Here is a 17,983-nt window from a genome sequence, read left to right as displayed (position 1 = left end):
ATTTGTCATTCGAATGTCTTCAACAACTTCCCAAGCAACCATTCGCGCTTTACGTTCCATATTCGCTTTAGAGGGTTTACCTAAGGTGTCCAACAATGGCACACAATTTACCTCTTAGGAGTTCCAGCAGTTCTGTCAAGACCATTCCCATGATTTCCTCTTTGCTAAACGAGGGGTAATAGACACCTTTCCCACACGATTTTTTTTCTTGTCTCGACCCAACCTACACGCTCTAGCTTTTTGGGACATTTCTCCTGAATCACCCTGTATAAAACATGCCGTTTAGATAAAAATATGCATAAGCTCAAGAATGTCAAAATGCAGTTTTTTTTCAAATTTTTGTCCACTTTGATATCGATTATGGAATTGCAATGAATTTCGTTATCAGCCCTTAACATCTTTAATGTTAAAACTTAAAATAATTGATTTAGGCACATTTTCCACCTTATCTTACCAAGTATAGTAACTACTAAACTAGAGCATCAAACTTGTGATATAAAAAAATTGTAGGTAGGTCGCACAATTTTTTCCTACCATAAATGTTTTTGAATTGAAATAAATCGATTTAAAAAATCGGGGGGGGGGGGGGGGGGGGGAGTTGAGTAGGGAAGAAAAGGGTAAGGTAACAAACAATAAAATGCAAACAAAGTCCTGTTACATCTTTGTGCTGTCAACATTAAAATGTACTTTCCAAAACCATCAGATGTGTGTTTAACGCAGAGTGTGATGATTTGTGTTTTTTTTAACATTTTCAATTAATTACTAAGAAAAATGAACTCACCACATCTTGAATCAGGGAATCACAATCTGATTGCGATAGCAAATGCTTGACAATATCTACTCGTCCATGTTCTGCAGCACACATAAGCGCCGTACTGCCATCCTCGTCTTGAATATTAATATCAGCGCCAGCGTCTAACAACATTTCAACCATATCCAAGTTTCCATGGGAAACAGCAAGCATAAGGGCAGTTTGACAGTGCTTGAAAAAACAAAATCATTGCAATTTGAATATTATAAGAATAATATTATATTGATCAGAAAACCTTTTTAGCTCGAATATTGACATCAGCCATCTGAAATAATCGTTGAACGACTGTCCGATGTGCTGAATTTTGCAACTTCGCCAGCGAGACAAGCATAACACATGTATATCCTGCGTTATTCATTTGGTTTACATTACAAACCTTAGAATCAAGCAATATGGATACTACGTCAAAATTGCCATGTGAAACTGCATAGTGCATTGCCGTGTTACCCTGTAAATTATTTAAATATTAAAACAAATTAAAAAAAATTTAAATAGAGAAAGAAATTTGAGAAGTTAAACAAGTAATGAGTATGTATCAGAGGACTCTGATTTTAAATATATTTCATGATAAAAAAAATCGGTATTGAAACGTTAACCAAAAAAAAATAAAAAAAAACTCAGGATTTATAAATGTTTTTGCACAATTAATTCTTTTGTTTTGCTTTAATGCAATGGTTAGATATGACTTTGGCTAACGACATGTTTTGAACACTTATGTACCTGCGTGTAAAAATAGAATTTTAGGAATGAGTTTGCGAAGAAAAGTCGGAGCTGAATTTACTGCACAATATTTTGAATTAAAAAATATCCTGCTACTTACTTACTTTTGTATGTTTGTAACTATTTTGTATGTTTGTAACTATTCGCTATGGACTCAGTTATAGCTATCAGTAAAATCCATTAGTAAAAATTCTGTTTTGCTATTTAAGATTCTAATTTATGCAAAATATTGATGAAATAAATTTTTAAAAAATGTTCACAAACTTTTTGAAAAAGGAGCAATGCATTTGGTGTTATATTTTAGTCACAAATTCATTTTATAAATTTTACTGATGAAATTTCATTTTACTGAACAGTAAAATTTATAAAATGGATTTGTGAATAAAATTTATAAATTAACTCTTAGTAGCTATACATATACCAGGTATATGTATAACTACTAAGAGTATATTATACCTAATTATGTTTTTCATTGCTTTTAATATTGAATGTATTACAACTATTGTGCTTACTGAGAATACACATTCCTTCAAATAAAATGTAACGGGTGTGATGTTAGAGAGTCATTATACTTTACTTAAAACTATATTAATGTATCATTCTTTTGATCATATTACAACAATTAAATTACAAAAACGAATAAGTATCCAGCATGCTTGGTTTGAAAACAATGCAGAATGTAAAACAGACTTATGGGTGTCCTTTTAAATTGACTAGGAGTATATGTGTGTTTTTGATACTTACATTAGTGTCCATCAAATTCACAACATTCTTCAGCAAAGCAATAGAAAATTCCTCAAAACAATCTAGGTAGTCTTCTACAACCAATGGATTTGCTTTGTCAGTGCTCGATACATGAAACCATTCCGTCTGAACGACTGCTGTAGCGCTCTTATGATCACTGGATTTTGAGGAGAATTTCTGAAGGGAATCGTTTATTACTTTGAGAGCAGCTTGCATTTCTTTTGATGGAAAAATTCTAAAATATAAGAAAATTTGAATTATTAAAAGAGAAATGTATTTATATAAAATTAAAAAAAAACTAACTTTTCCCTTGGAGCTGTCTCCTGTGATACAATTTGGTTCATAATCATTGTTTGTACTTCACGTTGACTTCTTTGACTAGAAACTTTTTTTGGTTCAATATTTTTTTGAACATTGTCTTTAACAAAATCCTCAGTAGGACATTCCTCAATCGGTTTAGAAACTTCTCCTTCTAAATGTTTCTTTTCTTCATCGTCACCTAAAGTTGATTTTTCGACAACTGTTTGGACAGTGGATGAAGTCGATGTGGATGGAGCAGGCGAGTTTTCCCTTGACCATGATATTCTTACTCGGGTTTCCTCTTTAACAATAAGATCATCTTTGATATCAACAATCCCATCCTCATGGCACAGATCACGAATTCTGTCATTTTCACTGGCAATTTCCTCAAGCATGTGTTTTTGTTTCATTTTGCTGCTTTCATTTCCCGCGATTGAATCTAATGGACTTGCAGGAAGGCTTATTGAATCCAGGCTGATATGATGTGAAGGTTTTTCATCAAATAAGCTGAACAACAAAAATAAAACAAATTAATTACATAAACTTTCATATTACTTTGATCATACTTTTGATTTGTTGGAATTTTCTAGCTTTACCTTTTAATTTAAACAAATTTAATTGACAATCAATTCAAATACTATAGACAAGTCAGAATTTTTTAATCCAAAGCAAAATACTAAAGCAAAAAGAAGAAAAATATTTTCAGATACTTTTAACTCGGCCTGCGCCATGAAAAATAATTGTTTAATATACATACATAGCTACTCTAACATCAAGGAAAGTGAATCGAAAAAATAATGTATGTTATTAAAAATTGGAGCATGCGTACTAAACCAATAGCCAACAGCATTATATACAAATAAATACAAACTAAGTTTGAATGATTATGCTTATGCTAATAGTTTCATGCCATTTCGAATATTCTTTTTGAAAGTTTTAAAATGTCCCACGTTTATGTGTTATGGGAAAAGTTGATTAGAATATTATAGCATTCTATGAAAAAAAATTTAAAGAACATTTTTTATTTAATTTAAAAATATTGTAACGATGAATAACTGAACTACTTTTAAGATAAAAGTCTGAACACACTACCTACTACTGCAAAGGTAGAAATGTGAACGGACCTTTAGTAATTAAGAAAATATCCCACTAACACATCCCAAAATATCCCACTAGACTGGAAGTATGAAGCGCCCCTCCTGGAAAGGAAATTTCGAGAGGCAGGGACGAGAGCCTTCGAGGACATTCTCGAGTCTCGAGATTCCGATATAAAAGGGCAGCGTAGACACCGACCGGATACAGTTTAATCTTGAAAGTGAAAGAGTACAGTACAAAGTGAAATAAAGTGTTGCGAATTGTTAGTAGTAAATAAAGTGATTTAAAAGTGTGTTTGTCTGAGTGAATAATAAAAGTAAATTGAGTTGAAATAAAGTGTGTTCTTATTTGAACGGAAATATAAGTGGAAATTAAATAAGTTTTATTGTGAACCCGGAATAAAACATTACATTGGTGTCAGAAGTGGAATAAAACTTATTTATGTTTGCGAATCAGATAATTTCGCGAATAAAAAGTGCGCGTGTGTTTTAACAATAAACAAAGTGTAAAACATTTTGAAATAAGTAAAAGTGCTCGCGTTTTGAAAAGTTAAAATGGGTAAAACACTAAATCAGTTAAGTTTGACTGAGCTGAAGGCGGAATTAACTAAGCGAGGTCTTCCTACTGCTGGATCGAAAAATGATCTCATTATTCGTCTACAGGATTATTTAACCCAGAAAAACGAAGATACATTTCAATTCGAGGTTGAAATGATAGAAGAACGAGTAAGTACTAGTTCCGATATGTCATCCATCATGGCTATTCTCCTTGCAAAATTTGAAGAACAGAAAGAACAAATTGAGACACAACGCAAGGAACAGAGAGAACAAATGGAACAACAACGCACAGAGCAAAAGAGTGAACAACAGAATCTTCTCGAAAAATTAGATGAACAGAAAAACATCATCCAAGGTAAGCTTGACGCGATCGAGAACAAGTTCGTTGCTATTGATGCTTCCATCAAATGCGTTGAAAAGCGATCTCAAGAAAAGTTCGAGAAAGTTGAAGAAAAACTCGAGAAAGTAGAAGGAAAGTTCGAGAAAGTCGATGACAAATTTGAAAAAATGGAAGTTAAAATGCAAAGTATTACTGAGGAACTTGACAAGGTTCGGAAAATTAAGATCCGAGAAAGTTCTGGTGAGTACCCAAAGAAGAAGGAAATGCCGAAGACAAATGTATAGCGCTGACTCTTGCTCTTAGAGGTCCTGCTGCTGAGTTGTTACAAACTTTACCACCAGAAAAGAATGGTAACTTTGACGCTCTTGTCCAGGTCATTGAAAAACGCTTTGGAGATGGCCATATGCAGGAAGTCTTCCGCGTCCAACTCAATACAAGAGTCCAGAAAAGAGGAGAAACTCTGCAACAACTCCAAGCACATATTGAAAGGTTAGCTCATCTGGCATATCCGACAGCAGGAGACGACATTATCAATCAGTTTGCGACAGAAGCCTTTGTACGTGCTGTATCTGATATAAATCTTCAGCGAGCAATTCGAACAGCTGGAAAACGTTCCTTTCCTGAAGCATTAGCGTTTGCACTGACTATGGAAGCAGCAGAACAGGCTTCTCAAGGCGTTCATCGGTTAAGAGAAGTTGCAGTGGAGGAATGCTCTTGTCAAAAACTCGCATTCCAAAGAAACCAGCTAGACGGATCTGCTCGATGCTGGAACTGTAACAAGACAGGACATCTCCAGCGGCAGTGCAGATTGCCACCAAGAAGAACTGCTTGCCAACACTGTGGAAACAGGAATATTGCCCAACAACAGGTAAGCGATACAACTAACACTCATGCTCATCTTGATTCCCATTCGGGAAACGAGTAAGAACCAATTTCGAGAGGCAGAAGCTGGTTTCTGGTATCGATGGCCCCAGAACCACAATTCAAGTCTCACAGACTAAACGAGACAACAAAAGTCTGACAGTGGAGGCGACCATAAACAACAAACAACACGTGGCTACAATTGACACCGGTGCCACCGCCTCTATTGTACGATGAGACTTGGTGAAGATGACATGTCTACATAACACCAACAGCTACCGTCTGAAGACCGCCACAGGAGAAGCAGCAAGGGTGTACGGTGAAGTTCGTCTTACGATCCGTATGGCAGAACTAGAGTTTTCGCATGTGTTTTTGGTGGCAGATATATGTGACGAGTGCATCATTGGAATCGACTTCATGAAGGACCATGGAATCATTTTGGATATAGGTAATCAATAGGGATGGGCCGATATTTCAGTAACAGGTATTGAATAACAGGTATTGGAAAGTAGCAATAACAACTTGCTACTCATCAGGGAAAATACCTGTTACTGAAAATAACAGTTAATATTTTCAGTATCTAAAATAAATTTAAATTAAATTATTTTTTTTTGCAGTCCAAGAAAAATTTCGGTAATAAGAAGGTTAATAAAATGAAAAATACCTACTAATTATCTAAACAACTTTCTCTTATCCTACACAAAAAATTAATTTTATCGGTAATAATTAATAATCTGTAATACCTGTTACTCGGATCAAAATTATCTGCTTAGTCAAAATTATCAAGGAATTTATAATACCTGTTACTTTTGATAAGATTCATCTTTGATACTTTTAGTTCAGGCGAATAATCTGTTAAAAAAACAAACGCTCCTATAATACCTGTTACTCGGATCAAAATTATCTCCTTACTCAAAATTATCTAGGAATTTATAATACCTGTTACTTTTGATAAAATTCATCTTTGATACTTTTAGTTCAGGCGAATAATCTGTTAAAAAAACAAACGCTCCTATAATACCTGTTATTGGGATCAAAATTATCTCCTTACTCAAAATTACCAAGGAATTTATAAAACCTGTTACTTTTGATAAAATTCATCTTTGATACTTTTAGTTCAGGCGAATAATCTGTTAAAAAAACAAACGCTCCTATAATACCTGTTATTGGGATCAAAATTATCTCCTTACTCAAAATTACCAAGGAATTTATAATACCTGTTACTGTAAGAAATATTTCTATACCTGTTATTATTGGTATAATTTTACATAAGAAAAATGAGAAAATGTTAAATTAATACCAAAATTTCGTCGTTTTCCCCAATACCTGTTACTGTAAGAAATATTTCTGTAGCTGTTATTTTTGGTATAATTTTACATAACAAAAATGAGAAAATGTTAAATTAATACCAAAATATCGTCGTTTTCCCCAATACCTGTTACTGTAAGAAATATTTCTATACCTGTTATTTTTGGTATCATTTTACATAAGAAAAATGAGAAAATTTAAAATTAATACCAAAATTTCGTCGTTTTCCCCAATACCTGTTACTGAAAGAAATATTTCTATACCTGTAATTTTGGGTATCCATAATTAATGGTTTCATTATAATTACAGAAAAAAATAACTTCAGCTTTTAGTTATATTTTGCATAAGATACGCATTTTATAACTACTTAAATTGCCACAATTACAGATAATTTTCTGCTCTTATTAAATATCATTCTCAAAATAATGAGATTGCACTCTCGTTCTTTAGTGTAAATTGTATTACTAACTGTTATTTCAGTAACAGGTATTTATACCTGTTATTGGAAAGTAGCAATAACAGGTAGTAACAGTTATCCAAAAGTAGCAGTTAAGCCCATCCCTAGTAATCAAGTCCTGAAATACAGAAATGTGGAGATCCCAATGGTCTATGGCAACGAAAATTCAACAACAATTAGAACTGTCCTCAAAGAAGACATGTGCCTGCCTCCTTCTTCAAAAGTTCGAATCGATACAGTAGATGCTAGGCCGATTCGTCAACCAGCAAGACGTCTCCCTTTGGCCAAACAAGGTGAAGTTGAAGAAATGATATCGACAATGAAGAAAGATGGGCTGATCGAAAATTCCAAAAGCCCTTGGGCATCACCGGTAGTTCTCGTCAAAAAGAAAGATGGAAGCACTCGATTTTGTGTCGACTACCGCAGGCTGAATGATGTGACGAAGAAAGACAGCTACCCACTGCCAAGAATCAGCGATGGTTTTCGACTTTGGACTTGAAGAGTGGCTACTTACAGGTAGAAATCCATCCAGAAGATCGGGAAAAGACGGCTTTCTCCACAGGAAATGGTCTGTGGCAGTTTAATGTCATGCCGTTTGGGCATGAGCGCTTGATGGAGTGCGCTTGATGGAGTGCGTTTTGAATGGTTTAACCTGGAAATCTTGCCTAGTCTATTTGGATGATGTCATCGTTTACGGAAAAACATTTGATGACCATTGTGAAAACCTAAAGGCTGTATTTCAGAGGCTACGAGAAGCACATCTTAAGTTGAATCTAAAGAAATGTGCACTTTTCAAGACCGAGGTTAAATATTTGGGGCATATCATCTCATCCCAAGGAGTGAAGACTGATCCTGAAAAAGTTGACACTGTGAAGAACTGGCCAACCCCTCAGGACAAGCATCAACTTCGGAGTTTCTTCGGTCTGGCAACGTACTATCGACGATTTGTGAAGGATTTTGCGAGAATCGCCAAAAGCTTGCACCAACTTACGGAGAAGGGTAAACCCTTTAAATGGTCAGGTGAGTGTGAGAAAAGCTTTCAGGAACTGAAGCTGCGGTTATGTGAAGCTCCTGTGCTGGCCTATCCGACTCCAGGCAAACAATTCATCATTGACGCAGATGCAAGTAATGTTGGAGTTGGTGCTGTTTTATCGCAAGTTCATGACGGAGAAGAAAAGGTCGTTGCCTATTTCAGCAAGGTACTCTCGAAACAAGAAAGAAACTATTGCGTGACCAGAAGGGAACTTCTAGCTCTAGTATTGGCAACAAAGCACTTCCATAAGTACATCTATGGACAGAAGTTCCTTCATCGCACAGATCATGGTGCACTAAATTGGCTTTTTAACCTAAAAAATCCAGAGGGTCAAGTAGCAAGATGGATCGAGATACTTCAGACGTATCAATGTCAGATTCAACATCGAAGAGGAAAACTGCATTCATATGCAGACGCATTATCTCGGCGCCCGTGCAAGCAAGACTGCAAACATTGCACACGACTAGAAGAAAAGGAAGTTGTCGCTGTTAGAAGAACGAGAGCTGATCCCATTTGCGGCTGGAGTAATGAAGAACTCAGAATGGCCTAACAGGAAGATTCGGACATCGAACCCATCCTTGCATGGAAGGAACATCAAGAGAAACCAGAATGGGCCGACATCTCCGACCGAAGCCCCACTCTAAAAGCATATTGGGCACAATGGGACTCACTTCATGTGCAAGAAGGGCTACTCAGGCGTAAGTGGGAATCCGCAGATGGTAAATCCTATGTAATGCAGCTAGTCGTACCTCAGTCAAAGGTAAATGATGTTCTCCGAGAGATGCACGGTGGAACTTCTGGAGGCCATTTAGGCATCAACAAGACGCTGGAAAAGCTACGACAGCAATTCTACTGGTTACGTATGAGAGAAGACGTTGAAAAGTGGTGCCGAAAATGTGATACTTGTGCCGCTAGCAAAGGACCAGCTAGAAAAATCCAAAGCAAGATGCAGCAGTACAATGTGGGTGCACCTTTTGAGAGAATTGCAATAGACGTAGCAGGTCCTTTTCCCGAAACCAACAACGGAAATCGATCAATCCTTGTAGTGATGGACTACTTCAGCAAATGGCCCGAGGCATTTGCCATTATAAACCAGGAAACCAAAACAGTTGTGGATAAGATTGTCTTTCATTGGGTGAGCAGGTTCGGAGTACCCATGGAACTTCATTCCGACCAAGGAAGGAACTTCGAATCTAAGATTTTTCAAGAGGTTTGCTCACTCCTTGGCATCAAGAAGACACGAACAACACCGCTTCATCCACAATCTGATGGGATGGTTGAGCGATTTAACAGGACACTTAAGGAACACCTGTCAAAAGTAGTCAATGATAATCAACGAGACTGGGACCGACATATTCCATTATTCTTGATGGCTTATAGAAGTGCAACACATAGTTCTACTGGACATACACCATCGGAAGTCCTATTTGGCTCAACAATACGTCTGCCAAGTGAGATAAAATTTGGAAGTGTTCCAAACGAGCCACATGAAATGGATGAGTACGTAGATAACCTGAAAGGAACACTGGCTGACATTCACCAACGGACAAGGACATTTATAAAAGCGTGTAGTGACAGGATGAAAACAAGATATGACGCACGAGCGACAGCAACAGGGTTTCAAGAAGGAGAACTTGTGTGGTTTTACAATCCCCACCGACAAAAGGGACTATCACCGAAGCTACAACAAAACTGGGAAGGCCCTTACACAGTAATAACCAGAATTAACGACGTAGTTTACCGTATACAAAGAGGGGTAAGAGGCAAACTAAAGGTAGTTCATTGTGACCGTTTACATCGTTATAATGGTGAAAGAAGCAATGGAGATGTTCGGGGCGAACAATCCTAAGAGGGGGACAATGTAACGATGAATTACTGAACTACTTTTAAGATAAAAGTCTGAACACACTACCTACTACTGCAAAGGTAGAAATGTGAACGGACCTTTAGTAATTAAGAAAATATTCCACTGAACACATCTCAAAATATCCCACTGAACACATCTAAAAATATCCCACTGAACACATCTAAAAATATCCCACTGAACACATCTAAAAATATCCCACTAGACTGGAAGTATGAAGTGCCCTTCCTGGAAAGGAAGTTTCGAGAGGCAGGGACGAGAGCCTTCGAGGACGTTCTCGAGTCTCGAGATTCCGGTATAAAAGGGCAGCGTAGACACCGACCGGAGACAGTTAAATCTTGAAAGTGAAAGAGTACAGTACAAAGTGAAATAAAGTGTTGCGAATTGTTAGTAGTAAATAAAGTGATTTAAAAGTGTGTTTGTTTGAGCGAATAATAAAAGTAAATTGAGTTGAAATAAAGTGTGTTCTTATTTGAACGGAAATATAAGTGGAAATTAAATAAGTTTTATTGTGAACCCGGAATAAATACAATAATACAATATAAATACAATAAAAAGCATGTAAAAGCTACATTCTTCTAGTTTTAGGATATTAGAACCAAATATTTTATTTCAAATGGTGAAATAGGATCATTGGAACTATCCAAAACCACATTTTCATACATTTGCGATCAAAATAGTCCTTTTATTTCAAATGGTGAAATAGGATCATTGGAACTATCCAAAACCACATTTTTATACATTTGCGATCAAAATAGTCCTTTTATTTCAAATGGTGAAATTGGATCATTGGAACTATCCAAAACCACATTTTCATACATTTGCGATCAAAATAGTCCTTTTTACAGTTTTTTTTTCAAATAAACTCAAATTCTTGTGAGTTTATTTCAACATTTTATTAATTATTATAGTTTTAATTTTAGATAAAAAAAATTAAAAACAAAGAAAAGTATCCAAAAATGGTACGAAAAGATTTTTTTCCAAAATTTAACATTTTGTAAAAACTTTAAATTTTCATTTACAGCTGCAAATTTGAACAAAGCCGTAAATCCAAAGTTCTTGTTCGCATACATAAATCATTTTAAGCAAATAATCGAGGTAGTTTCGTATCGTATTAAAATACTTTGAAATATGTATTAAAATACTTTAAAATAATGTGTACCTAATATGGCCATATTGTATGAACTTGATCCTTACCTAATCTTGCATTATGCGGTTTAAGAAAATAGCAAGTATATGCAACAGTGCATGTGGACAACATTTAAATAATGTGAACTACAACTTTGGCCTAGATGACAAAAAGCACCCTAATCAAAATTAAATAAACTCTCTATAGTTGAAGAAAAATCTTCTTGTCGTACATAGAATCAAACATTCAAAAATAAATGCTCAATTCAAAATATTACAAAAATTAAAAATAAATTCAATTTGAATATTACAGAAACAAAAATAAACAAACACACTTCTAACACAAAACAAAACTAATACAAATACACCAAATATAAATAATATAGAAGTTGTGGTTACTTAGTAACCAAAAGTCCTTTTCAGGGATTTTTCGGCCATCGAATACACAATCCTAAAACGATTGTGGCGCCACTCCTGTAACGATTGTAGCGCCACCCCTCAAACAAAGCGGATGTTTTTTTCGGTGTCACTTCTATATATAATTATTCAATGCTAAAATTCAGCAACTGTTAGGGTGTCGAAACCTCTCCCCCCTCTACCCTACCTACATAAATTTGTATGTCACCCCGAACGCATGAGTGCGATGGCGATCTCACAAAGAGACAATGAAAACTAACATCCTGAGAGAAAAAAAACCGGAGAATTCGAAGGCGAGTTTGGCAATTTAAAAAGAAAGCGAAACACATTCAATAATACACACAAATGCTTTTACATGAGTTCTGACTTCGCTAAAAAAGGAAACCCAGTCTTAAGCGACGCACATGTCCTTTTTGTTTATCTATCACTCGATCGATCTGTGCATCAACAAACTGTACCAAGACCAAGACTGGAAACTGAGCTTTCAAATCACTTTTTTAATACAAGATGCAACGTGTGGTTAATGACGTGAATCTATCTATTCGTGCGTGTTCACGTTATTCACCACAGTGGTGGCTTTATTCACAGACAATACCCTTCAAGCAAACAAGTCCGACCTCGGTCCGAATCCGCTCCGCCTCAGGCGGAGCTGAGTCCGACTTCGGCTCAGAAACGGGTCCGAAGGCGGCTCAAATTAGTATGAAAATTATAATCACCGCGGAGTTAATTTTATATGTATTGGTTTTTTCACCACGATTTCTCCTTCGACTTTGTGTTCATACACAAAAAGTTGCAAGTGTGTGAGTGCAACGCCGTTTTTCTCGGCCGGAGGTCGGAGTGTCTTTTCTGAACTCCGTTTTCTTGCTTGAAGGGTACTGGAACCAAAAAGATTTTTTGGGGATGAGACCATCGACAAACTATACCAAGACTGGAAACTGAGTTGTCAAATCATTTTTGCCTACGGGTGGCTTATAAGCTGGTGGATAAAGAAAAGAATGCTGCCTGAGGTAGGGCTGGAACCCACACCTCCAGGCTAGCAGTCAAGCACTACATCCACTGCACCATTGCCACCCACCCCTATAAAAAATGGTATACACTTCGCCTTAACCCTCTACTGCATGAATTAATATTAGCGGACGAAAAAATTAAAAAATAATTTACATGGGTTCATTGGGTTGTTTCAAAACGGTTTTCATTAAAAAAATTTGTTTAAATTAATTTGTTTAAAAAATTTGTTTATAAGCCAAATTTGGCTTCGTATGCATTAAGGGGTAAGAAATTTTACTAATTTTATTTATTCAGATTATGTAATAATACAATTAAAAATATCAAAAGATAAATATTTATCATTTAAAAACAAAATAAAGTAAAATAAATACATTGCATTACAAAAGGTTAAGAATTAATTCAAATTTTGCTCATTTTAAGACAATGAATCGACAAAAGCAATTTGTTTTTGTCCGTTATATATATTTTTCTTGTTCACATTCTTTCCACTGTCGAAGTAAGTCTTGCTCCAACATTTTCACCCACTTCCAGATCTTACAAAAACTAATAAGTAATAAAATGATTGAAAAATATTATAGGTGAGCCCCCCTCCCTACAAAATTTTTGTGGTTAACATGAGAAAAATGTTTTTAAAAGCGAGGGGCTCCACTTCTGAAGTAAAACATAGCTTCCAAGAAAAATAAAAATCTAAAGAAACAAAATTTTCCAACAAAAAAATTTAACAAATTGTGTAGATTTACAACCCCTTAATGCATACGAAGCCAAATATGGCTTCCGTACTTTTTACCCTCCCAAGGCCAGGCCAATAATTTTTTTAAAATAAAAATTGGTTCAATTAGACAATCGATCAAAAATAAATTTTTAATTCCACTTTACTTTTCAAACACACGTACCTAGTAATTAACGCTAAAAGTACGAATATATTCTACACTTTCGATGTCATTGCACACGACTGATCGACTCACCTGTGATCATAAAATACACCTTTATTTTGGGTCGCACACACGAAAAAACTATCTCTATAGGTTCTCAGAAACACAAAGAAGAGGATTGTATTTAATTTTTACCATTTTTTTGTGACAGAGAAGAGAAAAGTGCATACAAACAGACAAAACCATATTTGGCTTCGTATGCAGTAGAGGGTTAAAATGAAGTGATTTTAGTGTTTTTAGCATTTGAGTAGGGTTGCTGAGTACTTTTCTGTATTTGAGAGGTGATACCCGACATTCGTTAGATAGAAGAGAGTCTTAGCTAAAAGCTGATGTATATATTATAGCCTTTAACTCTATCAAATATTATGCACTTAGGTTTAAAAACAAGTGATTTTAGTGGTTTTAGTATTTGAGTATTTGAGTAGGGTTGCCGAGTACTTATCTGTACTTGAGAGGTGGCACCCGACATTTTAAAGGTAGAAGAGAGTCTTAGCTAAGATCTGATGTATATTATAGCCTTTTACTCTATCAAGTATTATACACTTTGGAGAGTTGTAAAAGATTGCAATCTTTTTTGAATGCAATCTTTAATGACTTCAATCAAAAGATTGCATTCATTGACTTACATTTGAGACTTAGACTTCAAATTTTGCAATCATCAATCATTTTTCGTGAAATTATTGCAATTTTTTTTTTTACCAATCAATTGACCGCATTCAAATGATTGCAGTCTTTTGGGAATGCGTGCAGTCTGCATTCTTTTTGCAGTCTTTCCATTCCTTGGCAGTCTTTCCATTCCTGGGCAGTCTTTCCATTCCTGGGCAGTCTTTTTGCATTTTTTTGCATTCTTTTGAATTCTTTTGCATTCTTTTGCATTCTTTTTGCATTCTTTTGCATTCTTTTACATTCTTTTTCATTCTTCTTGCATTCTTTTGCCACATCCATGACAAACGTAAGGATTTCACAAAATGTTCATCATTTTTTTTAGTTCAATAATGAATTTGATAGCTGTTTTAAGAATTACTACCATTGTCTGGTCTGTGCAGAAGTAAGGTGTGTAAATAAAACAAATTTTTGAGTCTTGGTAAACAATTTTACAATATATTTTTTTACTCCAAAACCACAACTAAATAACCCTCATACATTATAGTCATATGAAAAACAAACAGAACAAATTCATTTAAATTAACACAATATATTAATCAAAATATAAAGGACTACAATAATAAAGTAGCAAAATCTCAGTTAGTCGTTTTTAAGAAAAACATTGGGCACGTTCAGGAAATATTAGGGACTAGATATTTAGGCAACGTCGTTTTCTGAACGGAAATTTGAGTAAATTCCCTAAATAAGTTCGGATGTTATATTATTGTCAAATTTCGAAATCTATTTAACTATTTATAGCTCGCATGGGGCAGACACCAAATTTCTCTTCATTTTAATAAATAAATAACATTAATATAACCGATAAGCACATTTTACTAGTTTTTCACACAAATAAATTTAATTCTGTTAACGAAATTCTATAATTAAAAACAATCAGCTGTCATGTTGACAAAAAAAACTTTCCTAAATGTTTAGGGAAAAATTTCATGCCTAACTTTCCAGTTAGCTTTCTAATAAAATTACCTAAATTGGAAGGATTTTTTTGACAGTTGACCAATCAGAGACCGAGAAATTACCTAAATATTTAACCCCTAAAGTTTCTGAACCTGCCCATTGACTAACGAGCGTGTGTCATTCTGATCTTTAAAAATGAATAGTTTATGTTGAAATAAAAAAATTCTAATATTTTAATTACACTGGTCAACAAGGCTTTTGCCACAAGAACCAAAATATACTTTTCAAGAGGTTTTTACTTGTCTGAAGTCGAATCTCTAGTCAGAAAATTTTTGTCGGTCTCCGTTTTTGAAATATTCAAGTTCAGCATACTTAATTTAATGTAATGAATTTGTTTGTTTTTGTTTGTTTTTTCTATGACTATAATGTATGAGGGTTTTTTAGTTGTGGTTTTGGAGTAAAAAAATATATTAAGTTTTTTTGGGTTAAATAATAAAAAAAATTGTTTACCTAGCCTCAAAAATTTGTTTTATTTACACTCCTTACTCTACACAGACAATGATACTAATTCTTAACCCCTTGTAACCCAACATCGTAAATTTTAAAATTAATAATGTAAATCGAAAGGGCTTTAGCTATAATAAAACACGTATTTTTTAAAAATTCAATAAATTCATTATTTGCTTAGTTATTTCGAAATTTACGCAGTAAAATAAAAAGTTTAAATAATTTATTTTTGTATATAAATGCAAAAATTCAAACAAAAAGCTATCTAATATTTATTTTTAGGCGCATTCCTAAAATCCAAAAATAAAGCCCCGTTAGTTTATGCACGAAAAATATTTTTTTCTGAATTTCGTAGTTTTTACATAAATTTGCTTGTTTTCCAAAAAAGCCGAACTTTCAACATTACCGGCCAATTAAAAACTATTGGTGCTATTTATTAGAAATATGGTGCATTATTTCGATAAAGCAATTCTTAAAGATTATGTAAGAAGCTTTAAAAGAATAAAAATATGTTTTTTACAGCTTTTGGGCGATCTTTTTCGGTTTGTTACAGAAATGTCACATGGGGCTACAAGGGGTTAAAACAACTATCAAATTCATTATTGAAATATAAAAAATGTTAAAAATTTTGTGAAATCCTTATGTTTGTCATGGGTGAGGCAAAAGAATGCAAAAAGAATGCAAAAGAATGTAAAAGAATGCAAAAGAATGTAAAAGAATGCAAAATAATGCAAAAAGAATGCAAAAGAACGCAAATGAATGCAAATGAATGCAAAAGAATGGAAAAGAATGCAAAAGAATTCAAAAGAATGCAAAAGAATGCAAAAGACTGCAAAAAACTGCCCAGGAATGGAAAGACTGCCAAGGAATGGAAAGACTGCAAAAAGAATGCAAAGACTGCACGCATTCCCAAAAGACTGCAATCATTTGAATGCAGTCAATTGATTGGTAAAAAAAAAAAATTGCAATAATTTCACGAAAAATGATTGATGATTGCAAAATTTGAAGTCTTAGTCCCAATGTAAGTCAATGATTGCAATCTTTGTTTGAAATTGTGTAACTGAATTTCAAAGACTGCATTCACAAATGATTGCATTCTTTTACAACCCTGACACTTTGGCTTAAAAACAAGTGTTTTTTTTTTAGTGTTTTTTTAGCATTTGAGTAGGGTTGCCGAGTACTTGTCTGTATTTGAGAGGTGCCACCTGACATTTGGTAGATAGAAGAGAGTCTTCGCTAAAAGCTGATGTAAATTTTAGCCTTTTACTCTATCAAATATACATTTTGGCCAAAAAAGAAGTGATTTTAGTGTTTTTTAGCATTTGAGTAGGGTTGCCGAGTACTTGTCTGCATTTGCGAGGTGGCATCCGACATTTTTTAGATAGAAAAGAGTCTTAGCTAAAACATGGTATAGGTATTATAGCCTTTAACTCTATGAAATATTATACACTTTGACTTAAAAACAAGTGATTTTGGGTTTTTTAGCATTTGAGTAGGGTTACCGAGCATTGAGAGATGGCACCCTACATTTTTTAGGTTCTATCTAAAAATCTTATGTGTATTTTAGTCTTTAGCTCTATCAAATTAGAGTTGCCGAGTACTTGTCTGCATTAGAGAGGTGGCACTAACGAAATTATTATCTTAAATAATATGGTGAGTTCAAAAAAAATTTTTTTTCACTATGTTCATTCGAATCGGGTTGCTACATTTGTAGGCTTACGTTCTTGATATTATTTAATTAATTTTTTTACTATATTGACTTTCGTTTGGCATTTCATTTTTTATCTGGCCAAACAACAAAGATATGAATGTATTAGTTATGTGACAATATTTTTTCTTTAAAATAGGGTTCCCACATAGAAGTTCCCATTATAGAAGTGGCAACCCTATTTTTTATTTTCAGTAGCAACTTATCTTTCATTTGACACCAATTTTAACCTCTTACCTTATGAGCTAAGTAACTCGACGGTCGCCTCTCTTACTATGTAAAGAAATTGAAATGTCAAAAATAAATTCAAATCCACAATATTTACTATCACACAGAGAAAAAAATTGTCATTTTTAACTATTTTTTAACTATTTTCATAGTTAAAATCGGGTTAACTATTTTGGATTTATTTTTGACATTTGACAATTTTACATCCGGATGTATTTTTTAAACTAGTGAATAATATGGCCGTAAATGTTAATCTGTCAAACACAACTAAATGAGGAAGAGAGGAAAAGATGTGAGAAGGGAAGTTTTTGTTTGTTTTCATATTTGAAATTATTTAATGCACATTTTTGTTTTGATTTGCTTAGAATTCAATTTAATATAATTATTTCAGTACCAAATTAATTT

General features: G+C 34.2%; 1 protein-coding gene across 3 annotated transcripts in view; it reads right to left on the bottom strand.

Annotated features, from left to right (window-relative positions):
- LOC129906542 (uncharacterized) overlaps positions 1–17,983 on the bottom strand; it is a 134,346-nt gene that overhangs the window by 12,675 nt on the left and 103,688 nt on the right. For all 3 annotated transcript variants that reach the window (XM_055982331.1, XM_055982332.1, XM_055982333.1), the window contains 4 exons: positions 2,579–3,082; positions 2,276–2,510; positions 1,047–1,259; positions 782–982 (listed from right to left, as the gene is read on the bottom strand). In XM_055982331.1, coding sequence (XP_055838306.1) covers positions 782–982; positions 1,047–1,259; positions 2,276–2,510; positions 2,579–3,082 — 1,153 coding nt within the window. The remainder of the gene's footprint in view (positions 1–781; positions 983–1,046; positions 1,260–2,275; positions 2,511–2,578; positions 3,083–17,983) is intronic.

The sequence above is a fragment of the Episyrphus balteatus genome, chromosome 1 (genome assembly GCF_945859705.1).
Source record: "Episyrphus balteatus chromosome 1, idEpiBalt1.1, whole genome shotgun sequence".
NCBI lineage: Eukaryota > Metazoa > Arthropoda > Insecta > Diptera > Syrphidae > Episyrphus > Episyrphus balteatus.
Note: the sequence above shows the minus strand (reverse complement) of the source record. Positions and strands in the feature narration are given on the sequence as shown.